Source organism: Pristiophorus japonicus, chromosome 14, assembly GCF_044704955.1.
Source record: "Pristiophorus japonicus isolate sPriJap1 chromosome 14, sPriJap1.hap1, whole genome shotgun sequence".
NCBI classification, from domain to species: domain Eukaryota; kingdom Metazoa; phylum Chordata; class Chondrichthyes; family Pristiophoridae; genus Pristiophorus; species Pristiophorus japonicus.
The window spans coordinates 114,391,400-114,415,529 of NC_091990.1; the positions used below are offsets into that span (position 1 = coordinate 114,391,400).

Below are 24,130 nucleotides of genomic sequence, written 5' to 3' on the forward strand. Positions count from 1 at the left end.
GTTTCCCCTCGTGGAGGAGCCTAGAACTAGGGGGCATAGTTTCAGAATAAGGGGTCACCCATTTAAGACAGAAATGAGGAGGAATTTCTTCTCAAAGAGGATCGTGAATCTTTGGAATTCTCTACCCCAGAGAACTGTGGAGGTTGGGTCATTAAATATATTTAAGGTGCAGATAGACAGATTTTTGAACGATAAGTGAGTCAAGGGTTATGGGGAGCGGGCAGGGAATGGAGTTGAGGCCAAGATCAGATCAGCCATGATCTTATTGAATGGCGGAGCAGGCTCGAGGGACCAGATGGCCTTCTCCTGCTCCTATTTCTTATGTTCTTATGGTCTTATTTTCATTGCATCAGAGTCGGAAGGCTGAGGCTTTAAGTCCCACTCCAGGGACTTGAGCACAAAAATCTAGGCTGACACTCCCAGTGCAGTGCTGAGGGAGCGCTGCACTGTCGGAGGTACTGTCTTTCAGATAAGACCCGAAACCGAGGTCCCGTCTGCCCTCTCTCGTGGATGTAAAAGATCCCGTGGCACTATTTTGAAGACGAGTAGGGGAGTTCTCCTTGGAGTCCTGATCAATATTTATTTCTCAATCACCATAACTAATAACAGATTATCTGGTCATTATCACATTGCTGTTTGTGGGAGCTAGCTGTGTCCAAATTGGCTGCCGCGTTTCCCATATTACAACAGTGACCAAACTTCAAAAGTACTTCATTGCCTGTGGAGCACTTCGGGACATCCTGAGATCGTGAAAGGCACTGTAGATATTCCCTCATTATTGCACTATTGTGCCTGCCTACATTTTTGTGCTCAAGTCTCTGGAGTGGGACTTGAACCCACAAGGTTTTTACTCAGTCAATTTGCGCACAGGAAGCTCTCACAAACAGCGACATGGTCATTACCAGATGGTATGTTTTTAGCGATGTTGGTTGAGGGATAAATATTGGTCCAGGACACCAGGGAGAACTCCTCTGCTCTTCAAATAGTGGCCGTGGGATCTTTCACGTCCACCTGAGAGAGCAGACAGGTCCTTCAATTTCATCTAAAAGACGGCATCTCTGACAGTGCAGCACTGGGAGAATCCCATGAGATTTGTTCTCTGGAGCGGGACTTGAACCCACAACCTTCTGACTCAGAAGTGAGAGAGAGTGCTACCCACTGAGGCACGTCTGACACGTCCAAGCAGAACTATACACAATGAGTTAAAGAGCCTCTGAAGTTTGAGGAAGAAATCACTGAGAGTTGCAGCACTCACATTTTCAATCAGTGCCGATAACTGACTTGGATCCCAATAACTTGCATTTAGAAGGTTGCAGAATACGTAGCTATACATGATTTCATATGAGTAGTGGTTGCAGTCAATAAGGTCAATGATAATTCTAAAGCAATTAGCTTTGCTTCATTAAGTTCAATCATTTCATAACTCAATCAAATGTTTTACAAAGAGATAGTATTGAGAGGCCTTATTTGGACAAAGGGAGAAAGTTCTACTCAAAATGGGTTGATCTCAACAATTTTTCCAAGCAAATTCATATATTTGTATTCATTAGTTGATGTGTATGGATGGAGACTCCTTTTCAGGCAATAAGCCTGAAGGGGTCGGCTATTTAGGACTGATGAGAAATATCTTCACTCAGAGGCAGCCTCGAGGGACTGTGTGGCCTACTTCTTTTCCTAATTCTTATGTTCATAGCTAAAGGCAGCACAGGCACGAGGTGCTGAATGGCCTCATTGTGCCCTGTACCATTCGATGATTCTGTCAAGTCTTCGTTCCCAAGGATTGATCCTGATTAGAAATGGATGAGGAGAGGGAAAGTTCACTGTTAATGCTGAGACAATCTCATCAAGCAATCTTCGGAATTTGCAGTGACATCACTCAAACCATGACTATACCTTGTGATGGTTTTATTTTTCGCTGCCCTTGACCCAGGTCTTTCTCTTCAGAAAGAGAAATGAATCTGTAACCAAACTCTCTATTCATTTCAAACAACACTCTACGCTGCATTGAACCATGAAGGAGACGATAGGACCGAAATTGCCCCTTTCCTTTAGGCTCCTTAATACCGGAAATTGGCCCAGCTGAAGCCCTCCCTAGTGGCCCAGCGGACCGAAGTTAAAGCATCGCGGAGGCTCTCCCCTTTAAGTGAAGAGGAGAGCCGTGGTGACACGGCGCCATGATGATGTCATTGCGGCGGTCACTACACTGCCCCTGCCCAACCTCCGCCCCTCTGCTGCACTTACCGCCCCAACTTCTGCCCCCATTATGAGCAACTTCCAGATCCGACTGAAAAAAAACAAGAGTGGAATTTCATTCAAGAGGCCACCTCAATCAGCGCGGCGGTGAAAACCAGAGAAATGGGGTGCGTGTGTCACAATTTGGGTGGAGGAGCAATTTCGGGGCCGGTAAGTTTTTGGGAATGTCATTCTTCAGTGAGAGAACAGGATCAAATTGCGGGATGGGAGTGGGGGGGATAGCACAGGAAGGAAGAAATATAAGATCACCATTGTCTCCCTCCCCAGTGACATCAATGCCAAATTAATGCCCAGATTTGAGGCGAGGCTTGAGAGATCTCTTGGACTGAGGTGGGCTTAGTTTTGTTGTGTGCACCGGGAATCAGATGGATGTTATCCCAAACTTGCTTCGTTTGGGATGCTACAGCATCCAAATAGAAAACTCTTTCACCATGCCAGTCTGGACAGCAATAAATCCGCAGTCCCACTGCTCTGACAAATTGATGTGGGTTCAAATCCCACTCCAAGACTTGACCACAAAATTCTAGGCTGACACTTCAATGCAGTACTGAGGGAGCGCTGCACTGTCAGAGGGGCAGGACTGAGGGAGCGCTGCACTGTCAGAGGGGCAGTACTGAGGGAACGCTGCACTATCGGAGGGGCAGTACTGAGGGAGTGCTGCACTGTCGGAGGGGCAGTACTGAGGGAGTGCTGCACTGTCGGAGGGGCAGTACTGAGGGAGTGCTGCACTGTCAGAGGGACAGTACTGAGGGAGCGTTGCACTGTCGGAGGTGCCGTCTTTTGGATGAGATGTCTACTCTCTCAGCTGGACATAAAAAAGATCCCATGGCACTATTTCAAAGAAGAGCAAGTGAGTTCTTCTTGGGTGTCCTGGCCAATATTTATACTTCAACCAACATCACTTACAAACATTATCTACAACAAAAACTTGCATTTAAACAACACCTTTACTATAGTAATTCGTCCCAAAGTGCTTAAATCTGGTCATTATCATATTGCCGTTTGTGAGAGCTTGCAGTGCACAAATTGGCTGCTGAATTTCCTGCATTACAACAGTGACCACACTTTAAAAGGACCTTATTGGCTGTGAATCGGTTTGGTACGTTCTGAGGTCACAATAGTGCCATGTGATCTTATAGCGTCTCATTCGAAAGACAGTGCAGCACTCCCTCAGACTGCAGTGGAGTGTCACCCTAGATTCTGTGCTATTATAGTAATAAAAGTTATAGAAATTCATTGAATCATAGAAATTTACGGCACAGAAGGAGACAATTCGGCCCATTGTGTTTGTGCCGGCTGAAAAAGAGCTACCCAGCCTAATCCCAGTTTCCAGTTCTTGGTCTGTAACCCTGCAGGTTACGGCACCTCAATTGAATATGCAGGTACTTTTGAAATGTGGTGAGGGTTTCTGCCTCTATCATCCTTTCAGGCAGTGAGTTCCAGACCCCCACCAACCCCTGGGTGAAAACAGTTCTCCTTAACTCCCCTCTAATCTTTCTACCAATTACTTTAAATCTACTTCCTCTGTTTGTTGACCTATCCGCTAAGGGAATTAAATCCTGCCTATCCACTCTATCTAGGCCCCTCATAATTTTATACACCTCAATCAAGCCTCCCCACAGATGTTGCTGCTTTGGGAAATCCTGAGGCCATGAAAGACGCTATAGAAATGCAGTTCTTCCTTTCTAAAATTCTCGGCCTAATTTCACGGGTTATGGCTCGCGTGGGAAAATCACAGCCCCAACACCAGGGCCCCAAGTTTCCACACGCGGCGAAAAAGGTGCCCCTCAGAGCTGGGCGCCTGTATTTCGCGCCGAAAACAGCGCCTGAAAAAAAACACGGTATTCTCGAGCTCCTTGCAGCTCGATGTCTGCTTGGTGCAGCGCACAGGGGGCGGAGCCTACCACTCGCGCCGATTTTGTAAGTAGGAGGGGGCGGGTACAATTTAAATGAGTTTTTTTGGTGCCGGCAACCGTGCGCGTTGGAGCGTTCGCGCACGCGCAGTCTGAAGTAAACATTGGTACTCGGCCATTTTTAAAAGTGCTGCAGAAAAAGTGAAAATTTGTTTATTGAACCCTTGCAAAGGCTTGCATTTTAATTTTCTTGATATTTCTGTGTGTGAGGAAGTGCTTTTAGCAGCACTGCTGAATAAATCACCTGCTGAATTAATGTTGGCTCTTTAACCAGTGTTACTGCAGCAACTGTGCATTTTAATTCAGTCTTTACAACTTATTACCGTTTCAATCTCCACCACTCATTCTGTAATTAAAGATAGACTGTGCTAAACGGGACACATGCACTTGTTTGAGACTATTCAAATTCTTTGTAGCTGTTCAATTTTTAACATTTTTTAATAAAACCACATTGCCCTTCCATGATCAGCACTGAGGCTGCTTGCTGCTTCTTGCCCCTGCCGTCGGGACCGACGCCACACTGCTGCCTGAAAGGCCTGTCTGAAGCACTTTCACACAGGTAGGAACATGGTTTATTTAATTTTTTCTTTGCTTATAAATTTTTATTCAGGTTGGATTTATTTGTATAATATTTGTATAAGTATAACTAAGGATTGATTGTAGAATGTAATGACTTCCCTCCCCCCCCACCTCGTTCCCGACGCCTAATTTGTAACTTGCGCCTGATTTTTTAATGTGTAGACAAGGTTTTTTCAAGCGTACAAAAATCTTTACTTGCTCCATTCTAAGTTAGTTTGGAGTACGTTTTCACTGTGGAAACTTTCAAATCAGGCGTCAGTGGCCGGACTTTTGAAAAATAAATTCTGTTCAAAAGTGAAACTGTTCTACCTGACTAGAACTGCAGAAAACTTAAATGTGGAGAATTCCGATTTCTAAGATACTCCATTCTCCACCAGTTGCTCCTAAAAATCAGGACCAAATCATGTGGAAACTTGGGGCCGAGGAAACTACCCCCACATACCTGCTGAATATAGTCTGCAAATTGGACACTGGCAAATTCATAACGTATTGAATTTAACCCAGCAACCGTACAAATGTCCAGGTACAATTTACCCACAGACTTGATTAATGGTCTGGATCTTGCAGTGTCCATGGCAACCGCGGCGCTTCAATTGGAACAGCCCAGGGTGCCTTGTACACCAAGCTGTTGCTCATGAACTTACCTTAAGGTGAATCCCAAATGTGGTTGTTGAATGGGATTTCACTGCCTTCAATAATTGACACGCTGTTTTATCTCCACTTTAAAAAAAAATTTATCCATTCGTGTGCATTTTTTCTCCAGTCAGGTAATTTGAAGCTCATTCATGCAGCTTCCGCCGTGGCCCAAAAGGTGTGGATTATTGGGTCAGAGCTGAGACTTACGGAGCGTCACTCACATAAAAAAAGACTTGCATTTATTTAGCGCCTTTTACTGTACACTGGACAGTCCCAAAGTGCTTTGCAGTCAATGAAGCATTTTTTGAAGTGTAGTCACTGTTGTAATGTGGGAAACGCAGCAGCCAATTTGCGCGCAGCAAGCTCCCACAAACAGCAATGTAGTCATGACCCGATAATCTGTTTAAGAGATGTTGATTGAGGGATAAATATTGGGCCAGGACACCGGGGATAACTCCCCTGCTCTTCTTAGAAATAGTGCTACAGGATCTTTTATGTCAACCTGAGAGAGCAGACAGGGCCTCGGGTTAATGTTTCATCTGAAAGACGGCACCTCCGACAGTGCAGCGCTCCCTCTCTACTGCACTGGGAGTGTCAGCCTCGATGTTGTGCTCAAATCTCTGGAGTGGGACTAAGAAACCACAAGTTTCTGACTCGGAGACGGGAGTGCTACCCACTGAGCAGCATGAATGAGTCTGTGTTTCACATATTCGCGGCACGTAAGTGGTTGCAGTCCCTCTTCTATCATATGGAGGGGCTGCTCCTCAACATCTGTCCCACACTCCTCATCTTTGACCACCAGGGGCGGGGAGAGGGCGGGGTGGGTCTGCCGCTGGGCCGAGTTACGGTGGGCATCCACAGATCCAGTCTGGCCGCTGTCATGTATTTGCTTTATGGGTTCTTTGCTTAAGGATTCATAGCAACACATTGCTATTAAGAACTAGTTGGTTTATTAACAAAGGTTTCACAATCACACTACACATTACCAGTTCATCCACCAGGCTCACAACCACCTGCCTCATCGTGGATCCCCGAACCCAGTTGACTGGGGTTTTATTGAGTCTTGTGAACATGATGCGACTGGCTAAGCCACTCTCAATACAACAGCTCTACAAACCTGTGAGCATACATTACAGAGGTGGCCTGTGGTCACTCTGGCTCTGCTTGCCTCTCTTCCACGGTCTTGTCCTCACCCAGGTTGTCCTGGTGAAGGAGCGCGTGGTACCCCGATACGCTTGAGGCCTTCCGCGATCCGTGGGCACCGCAGACCCTACAGTGCACAGTGGACACGGGTGGCAATATTATGAATTATATAAGTTTCTACTAGTTGTGCCCCTCTCTCTTTGTTTTTGTTCCATGGCCTCACCCCTCCCTATGTCTGTAACCTCTTTCAGCCTCACAACCCCACGAGATGTCTGCGTTCCTCCAATTCCACCCTCTTGAGCATCCCTGATTTTAATCGCTCCACCATTGGTGGCCATGTCTTCTGTTGCTTAGGCCCCAAGCTCTGGAACTCTCTCAATAAACCTTTCCACCCATCTATCTCTCTTTCCTTCTTCAAGACGCTCCTTAAAACCTACCGCTCTGACCAAGCTTTTGGTCATCTGCTGTAATTTCTTCTTCTGTGGCTCAGTGTTAAATTTATCTGTTTTGTCTTATATCACTGCTGTGAAGCGCCTTGGGACTATTTTGCTATGTTAAAGGCGCTATATAAATAAAAGTTGTTGTTCTTGTTGTTGTTTGATGACACTGGCGCAACGCAGTGTCTCCTGATGACCACTGGGGCAAGGCAGACATGTTCTCAATGACTTGTAGCCCAATGTGACCTGCTAGTTTCTGCAGTACCACCATCGACACTGCAATGTCTACCCTACTGAACAGCTGAGAAATAAACACCCCATTTGTTCAAGAACATGAGCACTTTGCAACCAAAATGTGCAGAGTGTGTACCTGTACTGCTTGTTGTGCATTACACATTTGGTTTAATGCAGAACAAGCAGTACTGACAGACAAAACTACTGGACATCAGACAGACACCTGGATAACATCCAGATTCAATCCGAAACTAAAGCGTAATACTGCGGATGCTGCAAGTCTGAAATAAAGACAATTCTGAAACTATCCAGTCAACGGACTGGACGATAATGGTGTATTAATTGTTTAGCCTAACTTTGTTATTCCAACAAACATTTCCTGATCCAGTGGTTTTGACACGCTGCTTTCGCCTCTGAAAGCTTCCAGCCTATCGCTGGGGCAGTCTCATTCCAATAATGGTTAACTGGTAAGTACTGTGTTGTGACATTTATGGAGGTTAATGGGGTTTAATGGCAGAGAGGTCAAACTGGTTTCTCTACCAGCTGTCTGTGCCATCTGCTTTTAATGGTGACATTTAACCTTTTGGAGGCATCATCCTATCCCTTTGTAAACTGATACTTCTCTGGAGACCACACATCTTGTTCCCCTCTCCATTATTGTTATGTCCGAATTAGGGCCCAGAATTTGTTGGAGCGGGGCATCTCACGACTCTCCCGTGAGTTAGACTTTATCTCTCGCCCTTCACTTCAGTAACCTTTGTGCTGCAAATTGCTGGAAGTACGAGCATCTTCTTATTTCGTATGGTAGCAGCAAATCAAATCAAACGTCAGTATCTAAGTCAGACATCCAGGCCAAAGCTTCCGGTGTAACAGCGTGTAGGCTGCCTGCGAATTCCCTCTGAGGGCAGTGCTCAGTGATGTGCTCCAGGGTCTGATCAGGAGCTCCACAGTCGCATGATGGGGAGGCTTTAATCTTCCACCTATGGAGAAGGTGGCAGCATCGACCATGACCGGTTCTGAGGCGGTCGATGGTTTTCTACTGTTTGTGAGGAAGATTTGATCCTTCAGGTTGTGGGTCCTCGATAAAGAATCCATTCTGTATGTCGTAGTTCTTCCAAGCATTTCTCCATCGGTCATCAATGCTGAGAGATCGCTGAAGGGCTTCGGCGATGGTCCGAAATGGCCGCCTAGATTTGAGACGGGCTGATGATAGGTTGTTCAAGTCGGCCTGGATCGGCATGGCTTTGCTGGTGTAGCAGTTGTATTCTCTGGAGACTGCATATTTGCAGCGTAGGTGTAATGGTTCGATGTTTGCAAGCACGGGAGCCAAAGTGTTGGTGTCGATAAAAGCGTATCGGTGATAATTGTCAAAGTAGAATTCAGCTGGACATCAATGGATTTGATATTCGGACTTGATAGCCATGCCGGAGAGCAGTACTCCGCTTTCGAGTACACCAGGGTAAGTGCTGCCATATGGAGAGTTTGAGTGTCTGCTCCCATGTGGATCCAGCGAGTTTCTGGGTCAAGTTGACCCAACTCCTTAGTTTCTTCGAGCTGCGATGAAGGCAACGGGGCATCTTGGACCTCAGTGAATGACGGGACCCTCAGTCTGTCTCCTTAACCTCTGAGATTTAAGGATTGAGAAAGAAACAGATGAACGATGGAAAAGGAAATCAGGTGAATTAGAGTCAAATCAGAAAGAGAAATAAAGAGAGGGAAATAATTAATGGATTGAGAGATAGGGAGAGAGAGAGAGAGAAAAGAGACAAAAAGGAAAAGTAAGAAAAAAAATTAATTAATTAAAAAAAAATATGTAAGGACAATTTACTACCTGCAGGAATGAAACTCCACAGTTTAAATTGTTCCCTTTCTGGGCCAGAGAGGTTGAGTGGCCTTGCAGGAACATTAATTTCATTTTGAAAAGAGTCCTTACACTGTGAAGTACCAGCCCTAACTTTCTGCTGCGGGTTAACGGGCAATTGATGCGAAAATGCAACAATTTCATGAAACTCACGAGGGAGGTTGTGGGCGAGGTGCCATTTGTGCGCTGCTAACGGCATAGCGGCATAAATCGTCCAGCAATCTGCGGCGATTCGCAAATCGCGGCATATCTCTCCCTTGCCACACGTTGCTGGACGAGTTACACCAGTGAGCGCCAATAAAATCCCCATTATTTTGGCAGAAAATTCTGGCACAACCGCTCATACTGGTGCGATATTAACTAATTACTTGTATTTCCATGCCCTCTGCAACATTACCGTCAAAGAATAACCAAAGATAATACAAGAGGAGTGTAATTGCTGCAATGTGCTTACTCCGCAAAGTGTTCAGTTCACAATAACGCCATAAATACCACTAGTACAATCCCCACCTCTCACACCGTCTGTGCTTATCTCGTACAGCAGCCTATATCGGGCTGCACGTCAAGTACAAGTGCGCAGCTTATAACACATTCAACTCGTTAATTATTTCGGGCAGTTCGTGCAGAATAATCAGGAAAAATTTGCATTTCTATAGCTTCTCTAGCCTCACCCACATCAAAGAAAAAAAGACTTGCATTTATATAGCGCCTTTCATGACCACCGGACATCCCAAAGCGCGTTACAGGCATTGAAGTACTTTTTGGAGTGCAGTCACTGATGTAATGTGGGAAACGCAGCAGCCAAAATTGAGCACAGCAAGCTCCCACGAACAGCAATTTGATAAAGACCAGATAATCTATTTTTAAATGTTGATTTGAGGGATAAATATTGGCTGCGGATAACTCCCGTTCTCTTCGAAATAGTGCCATGGGATCTTTTACTTCCACCTAAGAGGGCAGATGGGCCCACGGTTTAAGGATGCGCATATTTGTACTGCAAAAATGCCCACCATGCTCCACCCATTGTCTATGATTGGTCCCCTTGGAGGATAAACCACACCCTGAAGTTTCACAGGAATGTGTCATTGGAACCGCCCATCCCAAGGTCTCACTGACTTTGCATATTGTAACTCGAATCACCTTTGACTTCCTGAAGTGACAGAGGGCAGAATTCCCCCAGAAGGCAGCAGGGGCCAGCCAAAGTGCCTTACCCCAGTCCAAGTGCATGCCTCCCCCAGCTGAAGTGCCTCCCCCAGCTGAAGTGCCTTACCCCAGTTCAAGTGCAGGTCTCCCCCAGCCGAAGTGCCTTACCCCAATCCAAGTGCATGCCCCCCCCAGCCGAAGTGCCTTCCCCCAGTCCATACATGGGGCAGGCATTGTTAACAGGTTTATTGGGTATGAAGTGAATTGTGACAATGTCGTGACTTCTGGATATCATCCACTCCAACGAGGTCCCTTGTAGGGGGTTGGAAGAACATGATCCGTCTTCCCTGAGTTCCCTCTCTCCTCTCCAATCCCCGCCCCCCCACCCCCCCAAGTCTCTCACTGCCCCCCATCCTCTCTCCCTCTCGGTACCACGGCCGCCGCTCTCGGCTGCATGCCAGCCCTCTCGGCCCCCTGAGAGGGATCGGAGTCGGGGCGGGGGGGGGGGATGGGAGAGAGTCAGGGGCGAAGGGAGTCGGGGCCTCAGCAGAGTCTTGGGCCTCAGGTCCTGCTCATGCTTCTCGGCCTCACGTGGAGGGAATGATTCGGGGCCGGGGTGGGGCGGAGTTTGACAGGAGGCGGGGCTTCTCTACATCTCTACGTCTAACCTATCCAAAGTACTTTTTCCATTTCTCGGTTACAGCATCCAGGCAAATCATGTTGACATCAGCAAGTTCACCCCGCCCCAATCCCCCCCTATACCCCACCCCCGGTTTCCAGTGAACTCAGATGTTGCGTTGCTTTATAAGAACAGCAAGGTGCATATAATAGAATAAAGAACTTGCAGTTATATTGCGCCTTTCACGACCCAAGGCACTTTACAGCCAATGAAGTAAAGAAAGACTTGCATTTATATAGCGCCTTTCACGGCCACCGGACATCTCAAAGCGCTTTACAACCAATGAAGTACTTTTGAAGTGTAGTCACTGTTGTACTGTAGAGAACTGCGACACCCAGATTTGCGCACAGTAAGATCCCACTGTCAGCAATTAGATAAATGATCAATTAACTGTTTCGATCGTGCTGGTTGTGGTAGAAATATTGGCCAAGACACTGGGGGGGAACTCCCCTGTCCTTCTTCGAATAGCGCCACGGGATCTGAGAGGGGTCTCAGTTCATTGTGTTACCTGTGTCAGCTGTGGCTCAGTGGGCAGCACACTCGCCTCTGAGTCAGAAGGTTGTGGATTCAAATCCCACTCCAGGGACTTGAGCACATAAATCAAGGCTGACACTCCCAGTGTAGTGCTGAGGGAGTGCTGCACTGTTGGAGGTGTTGTCTTTCAGATGAGATATTAAACCAAGGCCCTGTCTGCTTCCTCAGGTGGATGGAAAAGATTCCATGGCAGTATTTTGAAGAAGAGCAGTGGAGATAGCACCAGTGTCCTGGCCAATATTTAACCTTTAATCAATACAACACAAACAGATGATCACATTGCTGTTTGTGGGAGTTTGCAGTGTGCAAATTGACTGCTGCGTTTCTCACATTACAACAGTGACTGGAAGTACTTCGTTGGCTGTAAAGCGCTTTGAGATGTCCGGTGGGTGCTATATAAATCCAAGTCTTTATTTTCTTAGCCAAAAGATGGCACCTGCGACAGTGCGGCGTTCCCTCAGCACTGCACTGGTTCCGTCAGCCTGAATTTTTATACTCAAATCCCATGAGTGGACTTGAACCCATAACCTTCTGTTACAGTGGCGAAAATACTGCCCACTGAGCCACGGCTGACACCTAGATGATAGATGGTGAAAGTGGGAGATTTAAAGTGCTAAAATTCAGCCCGCTTAACAGGGGAATATAAGGGGCTACACTGAATGCTGGTGGAAGATTTTGCACAGGAACGGCACTGAGGACACGAGTTTCAAGCAGTACGCCCGGTGTGTGTGGTTCAACAACGCAGGTCATCTACAGGTTGGCCTTGAATTTGCTCGAGCACTGTGCTTTGCTGTGAGCAGTGTCTGGGATTAGGAATGCAGATTTGTGCAGCGCTGGATCATTGATTAGAGTAACAGGATCTTCCAGCCTGCAGAGATAGGGAGAGAGAGATTGAGAGAGAGCGAGAGAGAAAACAACAGTGCTTGGAAAATGAAACTTATTGATTGAAGCTGTTAATAATGAATGAGGATAGCTTTGCCTCCAAACTGTGTGAGCTGGGACTGCCTTCATTTCCTGCTTCAAGCTTCTTATATATCGAGGCTAATAGCATCATTGCTTCTTTTTTTTCCTGACTTCTTGTGCGGTGAATTGAAATTTTTCTTGGGCTGAGCCATGGATTAGATACGAAGAAAATCCCAATGACGTGGGGCGGGCGCTGAAGAAAGCCCAACCTTACTGTGTTATTTGCTGAAAAACGTTTTTACACGGACATGTGAAAAAGGATCTGGGATCTAGTGGCTGGTAAATGTCTCCCCCTTCTAAAATGGACTCTGATGAGGAGAGCTGGATTGAAGATCACTGGGAAGAATGGTAGGAAGACTAAAAATCCAGTGTAAGATGGTGTGAGATTTCTGCAAGTCAGTGGTTGTTTGGTCTCTACTAAGGCTCATTTATTTTGGATACTGAGCCCACCTTTAATGAGAGAGTGAGAGATTTATTTCTCAATGCAAGCTGGACTCTCTGCCTGGTTTATTTTTATGCTGTCTCCTGTCAAATGGTTGTTTTATGCATTGTATGAAGTGTTTTTAAAAAAAAACAGATTGCAAGGAATGCTTAATCAGAGAATTATATCAAAAAGATTTTTCTCTGTAAGGCATATTATTTTCCTAATAAGATTCCCGGAATCCATTTGGTCCCTCATTTTACAATGCAGACCTATGAGGAAAGATTGGATGGGCTGGGTTTGTTTTCTTTGGAACAGAGGAGGCTGAGGGGAGACCTTATTAAGGTGTGTAAAATTATGAGGGGCCTAGATATAGTGGATAGGAAGGACCTGTTTCCCCTAGTATAGGGGTCAACAACCAGGGGGCAGAGATTTAAAGTAATTGGTAGGAGGTTTCGAGGGGATTTGAGGGAAAACTTTTTCGCCCAGAGGGTGGTGAGGGTCTGGAACTCACTGCCTGAAAGGGTGGTAGAGGCAGAAACCCTCACCAAATTTAAAAGATACTTGGATGTGCAGTTATAGGGCCCAAGTTTCGGGCCACGCCCCTGGACGCCCGTTTTTCGTGCCACAGAGTGCGCCTAAAAAAAACTTACCTATTCTCTGGCTCCCTGCAGGTCCTCTGGAGCTGGGCGCGGCGCAGCACGAGCTGTGGAGGGCGGAGCCAGGTCCCTGCGCTGAAAACAGTGCCGGGACCTCTGCACATGCGCGCTACAGTGGGTGCGCATGTGCAGTAGCTCCAGGTGCCCAAAACTTTAGGAGGGGCCCGAAGCACGCAGCCCCTAGCCCTGGCCGAATGGCCTCACTGGGACTGCGTGAATAAGGCTCACCTCCCACTCGACCCGACCCCAGCTCTTCCCCTGCCCCCGGCGACCCGAACTCCCCCCCCCCCCCCCCCCCCCGCCGACTCGACCTCTGCTTCCATCCACCCCCCCCGGTGACCTGACCTCCGCGCCGACCCCCCGCCCGGACCTCCGCGACTCTCTCTTCTCTCCCCCCGCCCCCGACCTCCACGCCTACCCCCACCCCCCCGGACCTCCACGACACCCCCCCTCCCCCTGGACCTCCGCGACTTTCTCTTCCCCACCACCCCCGACCTGCGCGACTCTTCCCCCGACCCCCCCCCACCACCAACCTCCATGACTCTTCCCACCCCCCTGCGACTCCCTACCCCCCGGGCCTCCGCGACTCTCCCACCCCGACTCCCCCCCCCGGACCTCCGTGACCCCCAACCCTCCCCCCCCCCCCCGAGACCCGACGCCGCCACCTACCTGTAAATCCAGCCCCAAGTCTTGGGCCCGGCCGTTCAGCCTCCTTCTCTCCCTCCCCCCCTCCCCTTCCCTCCCTCCTCTCCCCTCCTTCCTCTCTCCTTCCCTCCCTCCCTCCTCTCTCCTTCCCTCCCTCCTCACTTCATCCCCTCTTCCCTCCCTCCCCTCTCCTCCCTCCCTCCTCTCCCTCCCCTCTCCTTCCCTCCCTCCTCTCTCCTTCCCTCCCTCCCTCCTCTCTCCTTCCCTCCCTCCTCTCTCCTTCCCTCCCTCCTCTCCCCTCCTTCCTATCTCCTTCCCTCCCTCCATCCTCTCTCCCTTCTCCCCCTCACCCCCACCACTCTACGTCCCTCCTCTTTCCTCCCCCTACCCCTCTCCCCACCCTCTTTCTCCTCCCCCACCCCCTTTCTCCTCCCCCACCCCCCCTTGTCCTCCCCCCCACCCCCCTCTACGTCCCTCCTCCTTCCTCCCCCTCTCTCTCCCCCACCACCCCCTTCTCACCCCCACACCCCTTCTCCTCCCCCCCACCCCCCTTCTCCCCCCACCCCCCTTCTCTCCCTCCCACCTTCTCCCCCTCCCCCCTTATCCACACAGCCCCAGTGAGGCCTGCGTGCTTCGGGCCCCTCCCACAATTTTGGGCGCCTGGAGCTACTGCACATGCGCGCCCACTGTAGCGCGCATGTGCAGAGGTCCCGGCACTGTTTTCAGCGCAGAGACCTAGCTCCCCCTCCCCCCCTTCTCCCCCTCCCCCCTTCTCCCCTCTCCCTCCCCCCCTCCCCCTCCCACTCCCCTTCTCCCCCCTCCCCCTCCCCTTCTCCCCCTCCCCTCGCTGTCAGAAACTCAGGCACTGACAGACAGAGAGTGAGAGATACACACACAGACAGACAGAGAGATAGAGACACTGATGGAGACACACTGTGGGGGCCATCCCAGCACGCTGTTGGAGGACTCCCGGTGCTGCAGTCGGTAAGTAGAAAATGTTTTATTTATTGATTTTTAAAAAAAAAAAATATTTTTTATTAATTTTTTTTTGATTGATTTATTGGTTGATTTATTGATGTATTTATCATTTATTATTGATGATGGCTCTTTATTTGTAAAACTGAAGTGTTTAATGTTTGTAAGCTTCCCTTTAAATCCCCCCCCCCATTCCCTATGCCTAATTTATAACCTACGCCTGATTTTCTAAAGTGTAGACAAGGTTTTTTCGAACGTACAAAAATCTTCACTTACTCCATTCTAAGTTATTTTGGAGTAAGTTTTCACTGCCTAAACTTTGAAAACAGGCATAAGTGACCGGACACATCCCCTTTTGAAATAAAATTCTGTTCCAAAGTGAAACTGTTCTAACTGACTAGAACTGGAGCAAACTAAATGCCGAGAATTCAAATTTCTAAGATATTCCATTCTAAACCAGATGCTCCAAAAAAACAGGAGCAACTCAGGCCGAAACTTGGCTCCATAGTGCCGTAATCTACAGGGGCTACAGACCATGAGCTGGAAAGTGGGATTAGGCTGGATAGCTCTTTGTCGGCCGTAGCGGACACGATGGGTTGAAATGGCCTCCTTCTGTGCTGTAAATTGCTATGGTTCTGTGATATACAATGTACATGAATCGCTGCGATGGACCTCCTTTCCCACTCCACCTCATGAAAGCAACTGTTTTATTCATTTAAAAAAAATGTTTAATTGTTAAAAAAAAATCAGTAAAAATAATTTTACTTTTCATGGAAAGGAAGTCTTGCTCTTTAAATACAGTCAAAACCAGCGTGTGCTTTGAGTTAGGTGCCGAGTATTAATGGACGCGCTTATTTGTACTGCAAAAATGGCAAACAGGTTCCTCCCCTTATTTCTGACTGGTCCTCTTGGAGGATAAGCCACACCCTGAAGTTTCACAGGAATATGTCACTGGATCCGCCCATCCCAAGGTCTCACTGACTTTGCAAATTGTAACTTGATCCACTTTGACTTTCTGAAGCGACAGAGGACAGAATTCCTCAGAAGACAGCAAGGGCCAGCCGAAGTGCCTTATCCCCCAGTCCAAGGGCATGCCTCCCCCAGCCGAAGTGCCTTATCCCAGTCCAAGTGTATGCCTCCCCCAGCCAAAGATCCTTACCCCAGTCCAAGTACTTCCCTTCCCCAGCCTAAGTGCCTAACCCCAGTCCAAGTAGTTCCCTCCCCCAGCTTAAGTGCCTTATCCTAGTCCAAGTAGTTCCCTCCCTCAGCTAAAGTGCCTTATCCCAGCGTAAATGCATCCTCCCCCGCCCCCCCCTTCCATAGATGGGGCATTGTGTGCGGATTGTTAACAGATTCATTGGGTTTGAAGTGAATAGTGACAGTGTTGTGACTTCTGGATATCATCCACTCCAACGACGTCCATGGTAGGGGGTTGGAAGAACGTGATCCGTCTTTTCTGAATTCCCTCTCTCCCCTCCGATTCACCACTCTCCGCCCACCCCCCCTGTGTCTCTTTCTTCCCTCCCCCCCCCACAGCCTCTCTCTCTCTCCCACCAAGCCTCTTTCACTCTCCCCTAGTCTCTCCCACCCCCCCCCCAGCTTTCTCTCTCTCTCCCCACACCTCCCAGCCTCTCTCGTGTCCCAGCCTCTCTCTCCACCCAAAGTGCAGTACAAATAGTTAGTCCCAGTATTAATCTGTAACGTATGGTTGGATTTGCAACACCCTGTCTGCATAACAGTCGCTACCCTCTCCCTCTCCTACAGTAAGTCATGGAACATGTTGAGTTATTCTGACACTGTGGGATTAATGTAAATTTAAAAAAAAATAATGTATTACAGATTTGGAGTGCTCTGTAAATAACGCTGCTTCAAATCAATACATTCCCCATTGAGCAAGTGATTTAGTCCTGATTGAAACAAACCAGCATATTACATGGAGCGAGGCGCCATCCAGTAATCGATCTACTGAGCTGCCTCGGCTGGGCACCATGGATGGGCTCCAGAATGGGTTTTCCCCACATACTCAGCATCAAGGCTAGGGCAACGAGGGAGGTGTGAAAAAGGCCCTTTCATCCCCGACCATATGCATTAACTGATTTCCAGCCTGGATATGTGGATGCATTGGTTGTAATCTACCAAAATTCCCTGGATTCTGGGGCGGTCCCAGCGGATTGGAAAACTGCAAATGTAATGCCCCTATTTAAAAAAAGAGGCAGACAAAAAGTAGGAAACTATAGACCAGTTAGCCTAACATCTGTCGTTGGGAAAATGCTGGAGTCCATTAATAAGGAAGCAATAGCTGGACATTTTGGAAAAGCATAATTCAATCAAGCATAATGGTTTTATAAAAGGGAAATCATGTTTGATAAAAATTTGTTGGAGTTCTTTGAGGATGTAATGAGCAAGGTGGATAAAGGGGAACCAGTGGATGTGGTGTATTTGGATTTCCAGAAGGCATTCGATAAGGTGCCACATAAGAGGTTACTGCATCAGATAAAAGCTCATGGGGTTGGGGGTAATATATTAGCATGGATAAAGGATTGGCTAACTAACAGAAAACAGAGAATAGGGATAAATGGATCTTTTTCCAGTTGGCAAACAGTAACTAGTAAGGTGCCACAGGGATTGGTGCTGGGTTCTCAACTATTTACAATCTATATTAATGACTTGGATGAAGGGACCGAGTGTAATGTAGCCAAGTTTGCTGATGATACAAAGATGGGTGGGAAAGCAAATTGTGAGGAGGACACAAATAATCTGCAAAGGGATATAGATAGGCTAAGTGAGTGGCAAAAGTTTGGCAGATGGAGTATAATGTGGGAAAATGTGAGGTTATCCACTTTGGCAGAAAAAATAGAAAAGCAAATTATAATTTAAATAGAGAAAAATTGCAAAGTGCTGCAGTACAAATGGACTTGGGGGTCCTTGTGCATGAAACACAAAACGTTAGTATGCAGGTACAGCAAGTAATCAGGAAGGCAAATGGAATGTTGGCCTTCATTGCAAGGGGGATAGAGTATAAAAGCAGAGAAGTCCTGCTACAACTGTATAGGGTATTGGTAAGACCATACCTGGAATACTGCATACAGTTTTGGTCTCCATATTTAAGGAAGGATATACTTGCATTGGAGCCTGTTCAAAGAAGGTTCACTAGGATGATTCCAGAGATGAGGCGGTTGACAAATGAGGTAGGTTGGGCCTATATACATTGGAGTTCAGAAGAATGAGAGGTGATCTTATCGAAACATAGAAGATAATGAGGGGGCTTGACAAGGTGGATGCAGAGAGGATGTTTCTACTCATAGGGGAAACTAAACCTAAGGGGCATAGTCTCAGAATAAGGGGCCGCTCATTTAAAACGGAGATGAGGAGGAATTTCTCCTTTCAGAGAGTTGTAAATCTATGGAATTCTCTGCCCCAGAGAGCTGTGGAGGCTGGGTCATTGAATATATTTAAGGTGCCTATACAGATTTTTGAACGATAAGGGAGTAAAGGGTTTTGGGGAGCGGGCAGGGAAGTGGAGCTGAGTCCATGATCAGATCAGCCATGATCTTATTGAATGGCGGAGCAGATTGGAGGGGCCAGGTGGCCTACTCCTGCTCCTATTTTTCATAGAAACATAGAAAATAGGTGCAGGAGTAGGCCATTCAGTCCTTCCAGCCTGCACCGCCATTCAATGAGTTCATGGCTGAACATGCAACTTCAGTACCCCATTCCTGCTTTCTCGCCATACCCCTTGATCCCCCGAGTAGTAAGGACTTCATCTAACTCCCTTTTGAATATATTTAGTGAATTGGCCTCAACTACTTTCTGTGGTAGAGAATTCCACTCTCTGGGTGAAGAAGTTTCTCCTCATCTCGGTCCTAAATGGCTTACCCCTTATCCTTAGACTGTGACCCCTGGTTCTGGACTTCCCCAACATTGGGAACATTCTTCCTGCATCTAACCTGTCTAAACCCGTCAGGATTTTAAACGTTTCTATGAGGTCCTCTCATTCTTCTGAACTCCAGTGAATACAAGTCCAGTTGATCCAGTCTTTCTTGATAGGTCAGTCCCACCATCCCGGGAATCAGTCTGGTGAATCTTCGCTGCACTCCCTCAATAGCAAGAATGTCCTTCCTCAAGTTAGGAGACCAAAACTGTACACAATACTCCAGGTGTGGCCTCACCAAGGCCCTGTACAACTGTAGTAACACCTCCCTGCCCCTGTACTCAAATCCCCTCGCTATGAAGGCCAACATGCCATTTGCTTTCTTAACCGCCTGCTGTACCTGCATACCAACCTTCAATGACTGATGTACCATGACACCCAGGTCTCGTTACACCTCCCCTTTTCCTAATCTGTCACCATTCAGATAATAGTCTGTCTCTCTGTTTTTACCACCAAAGTGGATAACCTCTCATGTTCTTATGCCCTCGGTGTTTCCTCTCTGTCTCTTTGCGCCTGTTGGGGACAGAGGACCTTTAATGGTCATCGATTGTGACAAAGGATTGCCGCTACGATGGCACTTGAACAAAGCTTCACTCCGAGCTGAGTTTGTTGACATTGTGGGGGTTGTGATCTGTGCAACGGCATCCCAATGTTAAATATAATTGGCAGTGTACACTGCAAACTAAAAGCTTTCTGTGTGTTCCTACTGCCATCCAAAATACGTTGTGGTGGAAGTAACATCCTAGAAGGAGGCCATTCAGCCCATTGCATCTGAGCTGACGACACCCAGCTCTACCTCACCCCCACCTGTCTCAAGCCCCCCTCCCCTGTCAGATGATGTGGGCATTGCTGGCAACATCAGCATTTATTGCCCATCCCTAATTGCCCTTGAGAAGGTGGTGGTGGTGAATACAACTGAGTGTCTCGCTCAGCCATTTCAGAGAGCAGTCAGGAGTTAACCACATTGCTGTGGGTCCAGAGTCACATATAGGCCAGACTGGGTAAGGACAGCAGATTTCCTTCCCTGAAGGACTTTAGTGAACCAAATGGGTTTTTACAACAATCCAGTAGTCTCATGGTGACCATTACTGACACTAGCTTTTCATTCCAGATTTTTATTTAATTCATTGTATTTAAATTCCCCAGCTGCCATGGTGGGATTTAAACTCATGTCTCCAGATTGTTAGTCTAGGTTGCTGGATTACTAGTCCAGTAACATAACCACTAAGCCACCAAGCCACAGTACCTATCCAAGATGTGCCAGCTACGCACTCGGTGTGAGACTTTGATTGAATATAAAGTAATGGCTCTTGTATGCTATGTGCTATTGCACCTGGCCTCTCTCTTACCGATCTAGTAAACGCACGTAACTGACAGTCTATTATAGGGTGAAAGTAATTACTCAGCATGACAGCTCAGTGTGACAGGAGTAGGTGTGACACAAGACTGTGACAGTAGAAGTAATGGGCAATACACAGGAAGAGTATGCTGTACAAAAAAAAATGTACTTTAATTATGATACATGCACATTTTATTTTATTTAGAGAGACTAACTTTTGGGGCCGATTTTCTGGTCCTTTGCACTCTGTTTTTCACCCAGAGCGCCGGCGATGGCAGCGGTGAGGTGTTTTATCCGGGCGGTCAGCCTCCAGCGCCCCGCGGCGATCCTCGGGTCCGGTTTTACGGCGGTGCAGAGCAGCACCGCCCGGAAGAGCTGCGTCCGGTGTGCAACGCCCCTGGTTGCAACACCGGTGCGAGTTTTGACTCTTGCCCAACCCGTCCACACCGCAGAGCGCCCGGCAGTGAACGCCTGGGAAATCAGGCAGGGAACCTATACCAACTGTGGAGAGGGAAGTAATGTCGTCATACGCTAAGTGTGATTGTTTTTTCTTCTCATTGTTTTTGCGATTTATGTTGTGGTGGCATGGGCACTGTTTTGGGAAATTTTGTGGGGTTTTTTCAGGTTCCCACCCCCAGGCCTCTCTCAGAGCGCTCCCGGCCTGGCTCTTTAGCTCGGGAGTTTCCCATGTTAACTCCTGAAGAAAGATGTACAATGCCTCCCTTAGCGCTGCGCCCCCTGTCTCAGGGCCCAGCTGCTCAATTTTGATGAATGGGGCGCAAACTATTCCCAGGAGCAAATGTTACCGCCCTGAAATCATCAAAGCTAAAAAAATCCAGCCCTTGAAGTTCTAACCCTATGCCTCTCAGGATGCTGAGCGATTTCCGCTCGTGTTTGTTCATTGGATCAGAGTTATACTGCTTGACTGGCTTCACATGGAGCTCAGTGATAACAGAGCACCGCGCCCGTGTTTTGGAGGCGTGCTCCCCGAGCAACTCATTTTTAAAGTAATGGGCAGGATCTGTGCCCCTCCGTACCAAAGAAAGAAAGGTTTGCATTTCTATAGCGCCTTTCACGACCTCAGGCTGCCCCAAAGCACTTCACAGTCAATGAAGTACTTTTGAAGTGTAGTTACCATTGTAATGTAGGAAACACGGCAGCCAATTTGCACACAGAAAGCTCCCACCAACAGCAATGTGATAATGACCAGATAATCGGTTTTCGTGATGTTGATTGAGGGATAAATATTGGCCAGGGCACTGGGGAGAACTCCCCTTCTCTTCTTTGAAATAGTGCCATTGGATCTTTTATGCTCACCTGGGAGAGCAGACGGAACCTTGGTTTAACGTCTCATCCGAAAGACGACACCTCTGACAGTGCAGCACTCCCTCAGCACTGCACTGGTGTGTCAGCCTAGATTTTTGTGCTCAAGTCTCTGGAGTGGGTCTTGAACGCACAACCTTCTGACTCCGAGACGAGAGAGAGTGCCTCCCACTGAGCCACGGCTGACACAATTGGTAGCTGGGGAAAGGATGCGCAGCACTGGCGGGGCATTGTTGTAACGTAGTGGCTTTGGCATCGTGCTGCGCCAGGCTTGGCGTCCAAGTGGTCGGAGACCGCTTGCTCCAGGTGGTCTAACAGCTGGCACTTCGGTGTGCTGAGGGCGGGTGGGGGGCTGGGGTTAGATCCGGAGATGTACTGGATGTGTCAGTGTTCTCGATTAGGCCAACATCCCCAGCATCGAAGCACTGACCACACTCGATCAGCTCCGTTGGGCGGACAGCATTGTTCGCATGCCTGACATGAGACTCCCAAAACAAGCGCTTTACTCGGAACTCCTACATGGCAAGCGAGCTCCAGGTGGGCAGAGGAAACATTTCAAGGATACCCTCAAAGCCTCCTTGATCAAGTGCAACATCCCCACCGACACCTGGGAGTCCCTGGACAAAGACCGCCCTAAATGGAGGAAGAGCATCCGGGAGGGCGCTGAGCACCTCGAGTCTCGTCGCTGAGAGCATGCAGAAATCAAGCACAGGCAGCGGAAGGAGCATGCGGCAAACCAGACTCCCCACCCACCCTTTCCTTCAACCACTGTCTGTCCCACCTGTGACAAGGACTGTAATTCCCATATTGGACTGTTCAGTCAACTGAGAACTCACTTTTAGAGTGGAAGCAAGTCTTCCTTGATTTCGAGGGACAGCCTATGATGATGATGACACCAAAGGCACTTTGCACCAACCTGAAAGTGATAGTGTAACTGCAGCCATCTAATGACACTGCCAGGACACCCATTTACTTCCTATGTAATTGAATGCAATACAGCACTCCTGGTATAATGGAATTAATACTGACTTACAAAGAAAATTATGAGCATTAATCATTTAAGTTGTAAGTGCCAACGGAAAGGGTCTCATAGGTCAGTGCTGCCTGCAGTCATGTGATGCTTAATCTTTGTCTTCACGCAGATGGTCTCTCATTCCAACTTGTGAAAAACTGCAATTTGTTTTACATAGAGCGATACATGCTTAAGTAAATCACTGTGTGTCGCAGTATTAAAGAAAGAAAGACTTGCATTTCTACAGCGCCTTTCACAACCACTAGACATCCCAAAGCGCTTTACAGCCAATGAAGTACTTTTTGTAGCGCAGTCACTGTTGTGATGTAGGAAACGCGGCGATTAATTTGCGCACCGCAAGCTCCCACAAACAACAATGTGATAATGACCAGATCATCTGTTGTTTTGGGAGATGTTGGTTGAGGGATGAATATTGGCCAGGACACCAGGGATAACTCCCCTGCTCTTCTTCAAAATAGTGCCATGGGATCTTTTACATCCACCTGAGAGGGCAGACGGGGCCTTGGTTTAACTTCTCATCTGAAAGACAGCAGCTCTGAAAGGATAGTGCTCCCTCAGCACTGCACTGGAGTGTCGGACTAGATTTTTGTGCTCAAGTCCCTGGAGTCTGACTTGAACTCCACAACCTGGTGTCTCAGAGGCGAGAGCGCTGCCCACTGAGCCAACACTGACACTGTAAAGCATTCTGCTTTGTAAGCACGGCAGGAAAGAATGGTACGAGTCGTTGAGCTGCTTTTCTGTTGACCTGATTTGGATAGCTGGAGCCAGATATCCATAAGCTGGTGCCCAGCGTTTGTGGAGCCAAGGAGCTGACTCCCAGACCCAAGCTAAAAGTGACTCCACCAAGCTACGGAGAAGAGGGGTTTGATCACCTGGTGGTAGCTCAGGCTTCAGGAACCTGGATTGAAAGAAGACCGACATGGAACTAGCTTTTAATTCCATCAGTCTGAGTTAGATCTGAACATAGCAGCCAGCAGGGAAAGAATGCCCAACGCAATCCCCTAAAGCCGCAAGGTCAGAGAAGTGTGGCCATATTGAACAGTAATCTTTCCCGAGCTGTTGTGGGAATGACGTGTAAATGGGACGCACAATATTCACCAACCCCCACCTTATCCATTCATTGACAATGAATAATTACAGAAGAATGCAGAGGTGGCAGAATCTGCCCAATGCTGCTGAAAAGTAAGCTCAAGGCAATGTCCATCAAATATACACAGCGCAGGTGGAGCATGCAATGTGGATTCTGTGAAAATCCAGGTTTCCACATTACGGATGACTGAAAGAAAGAACTTGCATTTTGTTCGATCTAGCCTTTCACAAACTCCGGATGTCCCAAAGAGCTTCACAGTCGATAAAGTACTTTTGAAGTGTAATCACTGTTGTAATGTGGGAAACGCGGCAGCCAATTTCCGCACAGCAAGCTCCCACA

General features: G+C 47.8%; 1 protein-coding gene across 1 annotated transcript in view; it reads left to right on the forward strand.

Moving 5' to 3' along the window:
* Positions 1–24,130, forward strand: part of LOC139279636 (C-Jun-amino-terminal kinase-interacting protein 1-like) — a 260,229-nt gene that overhangs the window by 25,944 nt on the left and 210,155 nt on the right. Inside the window, exon 2 of the mRNA XM_070898745.1 lies at positions 4,636–4,725. Within this exon, the coding sequence (XP_070754846.1) occupies positions 4,636–4,725 (90 nt within the window). The remainder of the gene's footprint in view (positions 1–4,635; positions 4,726–24,130) is intronic.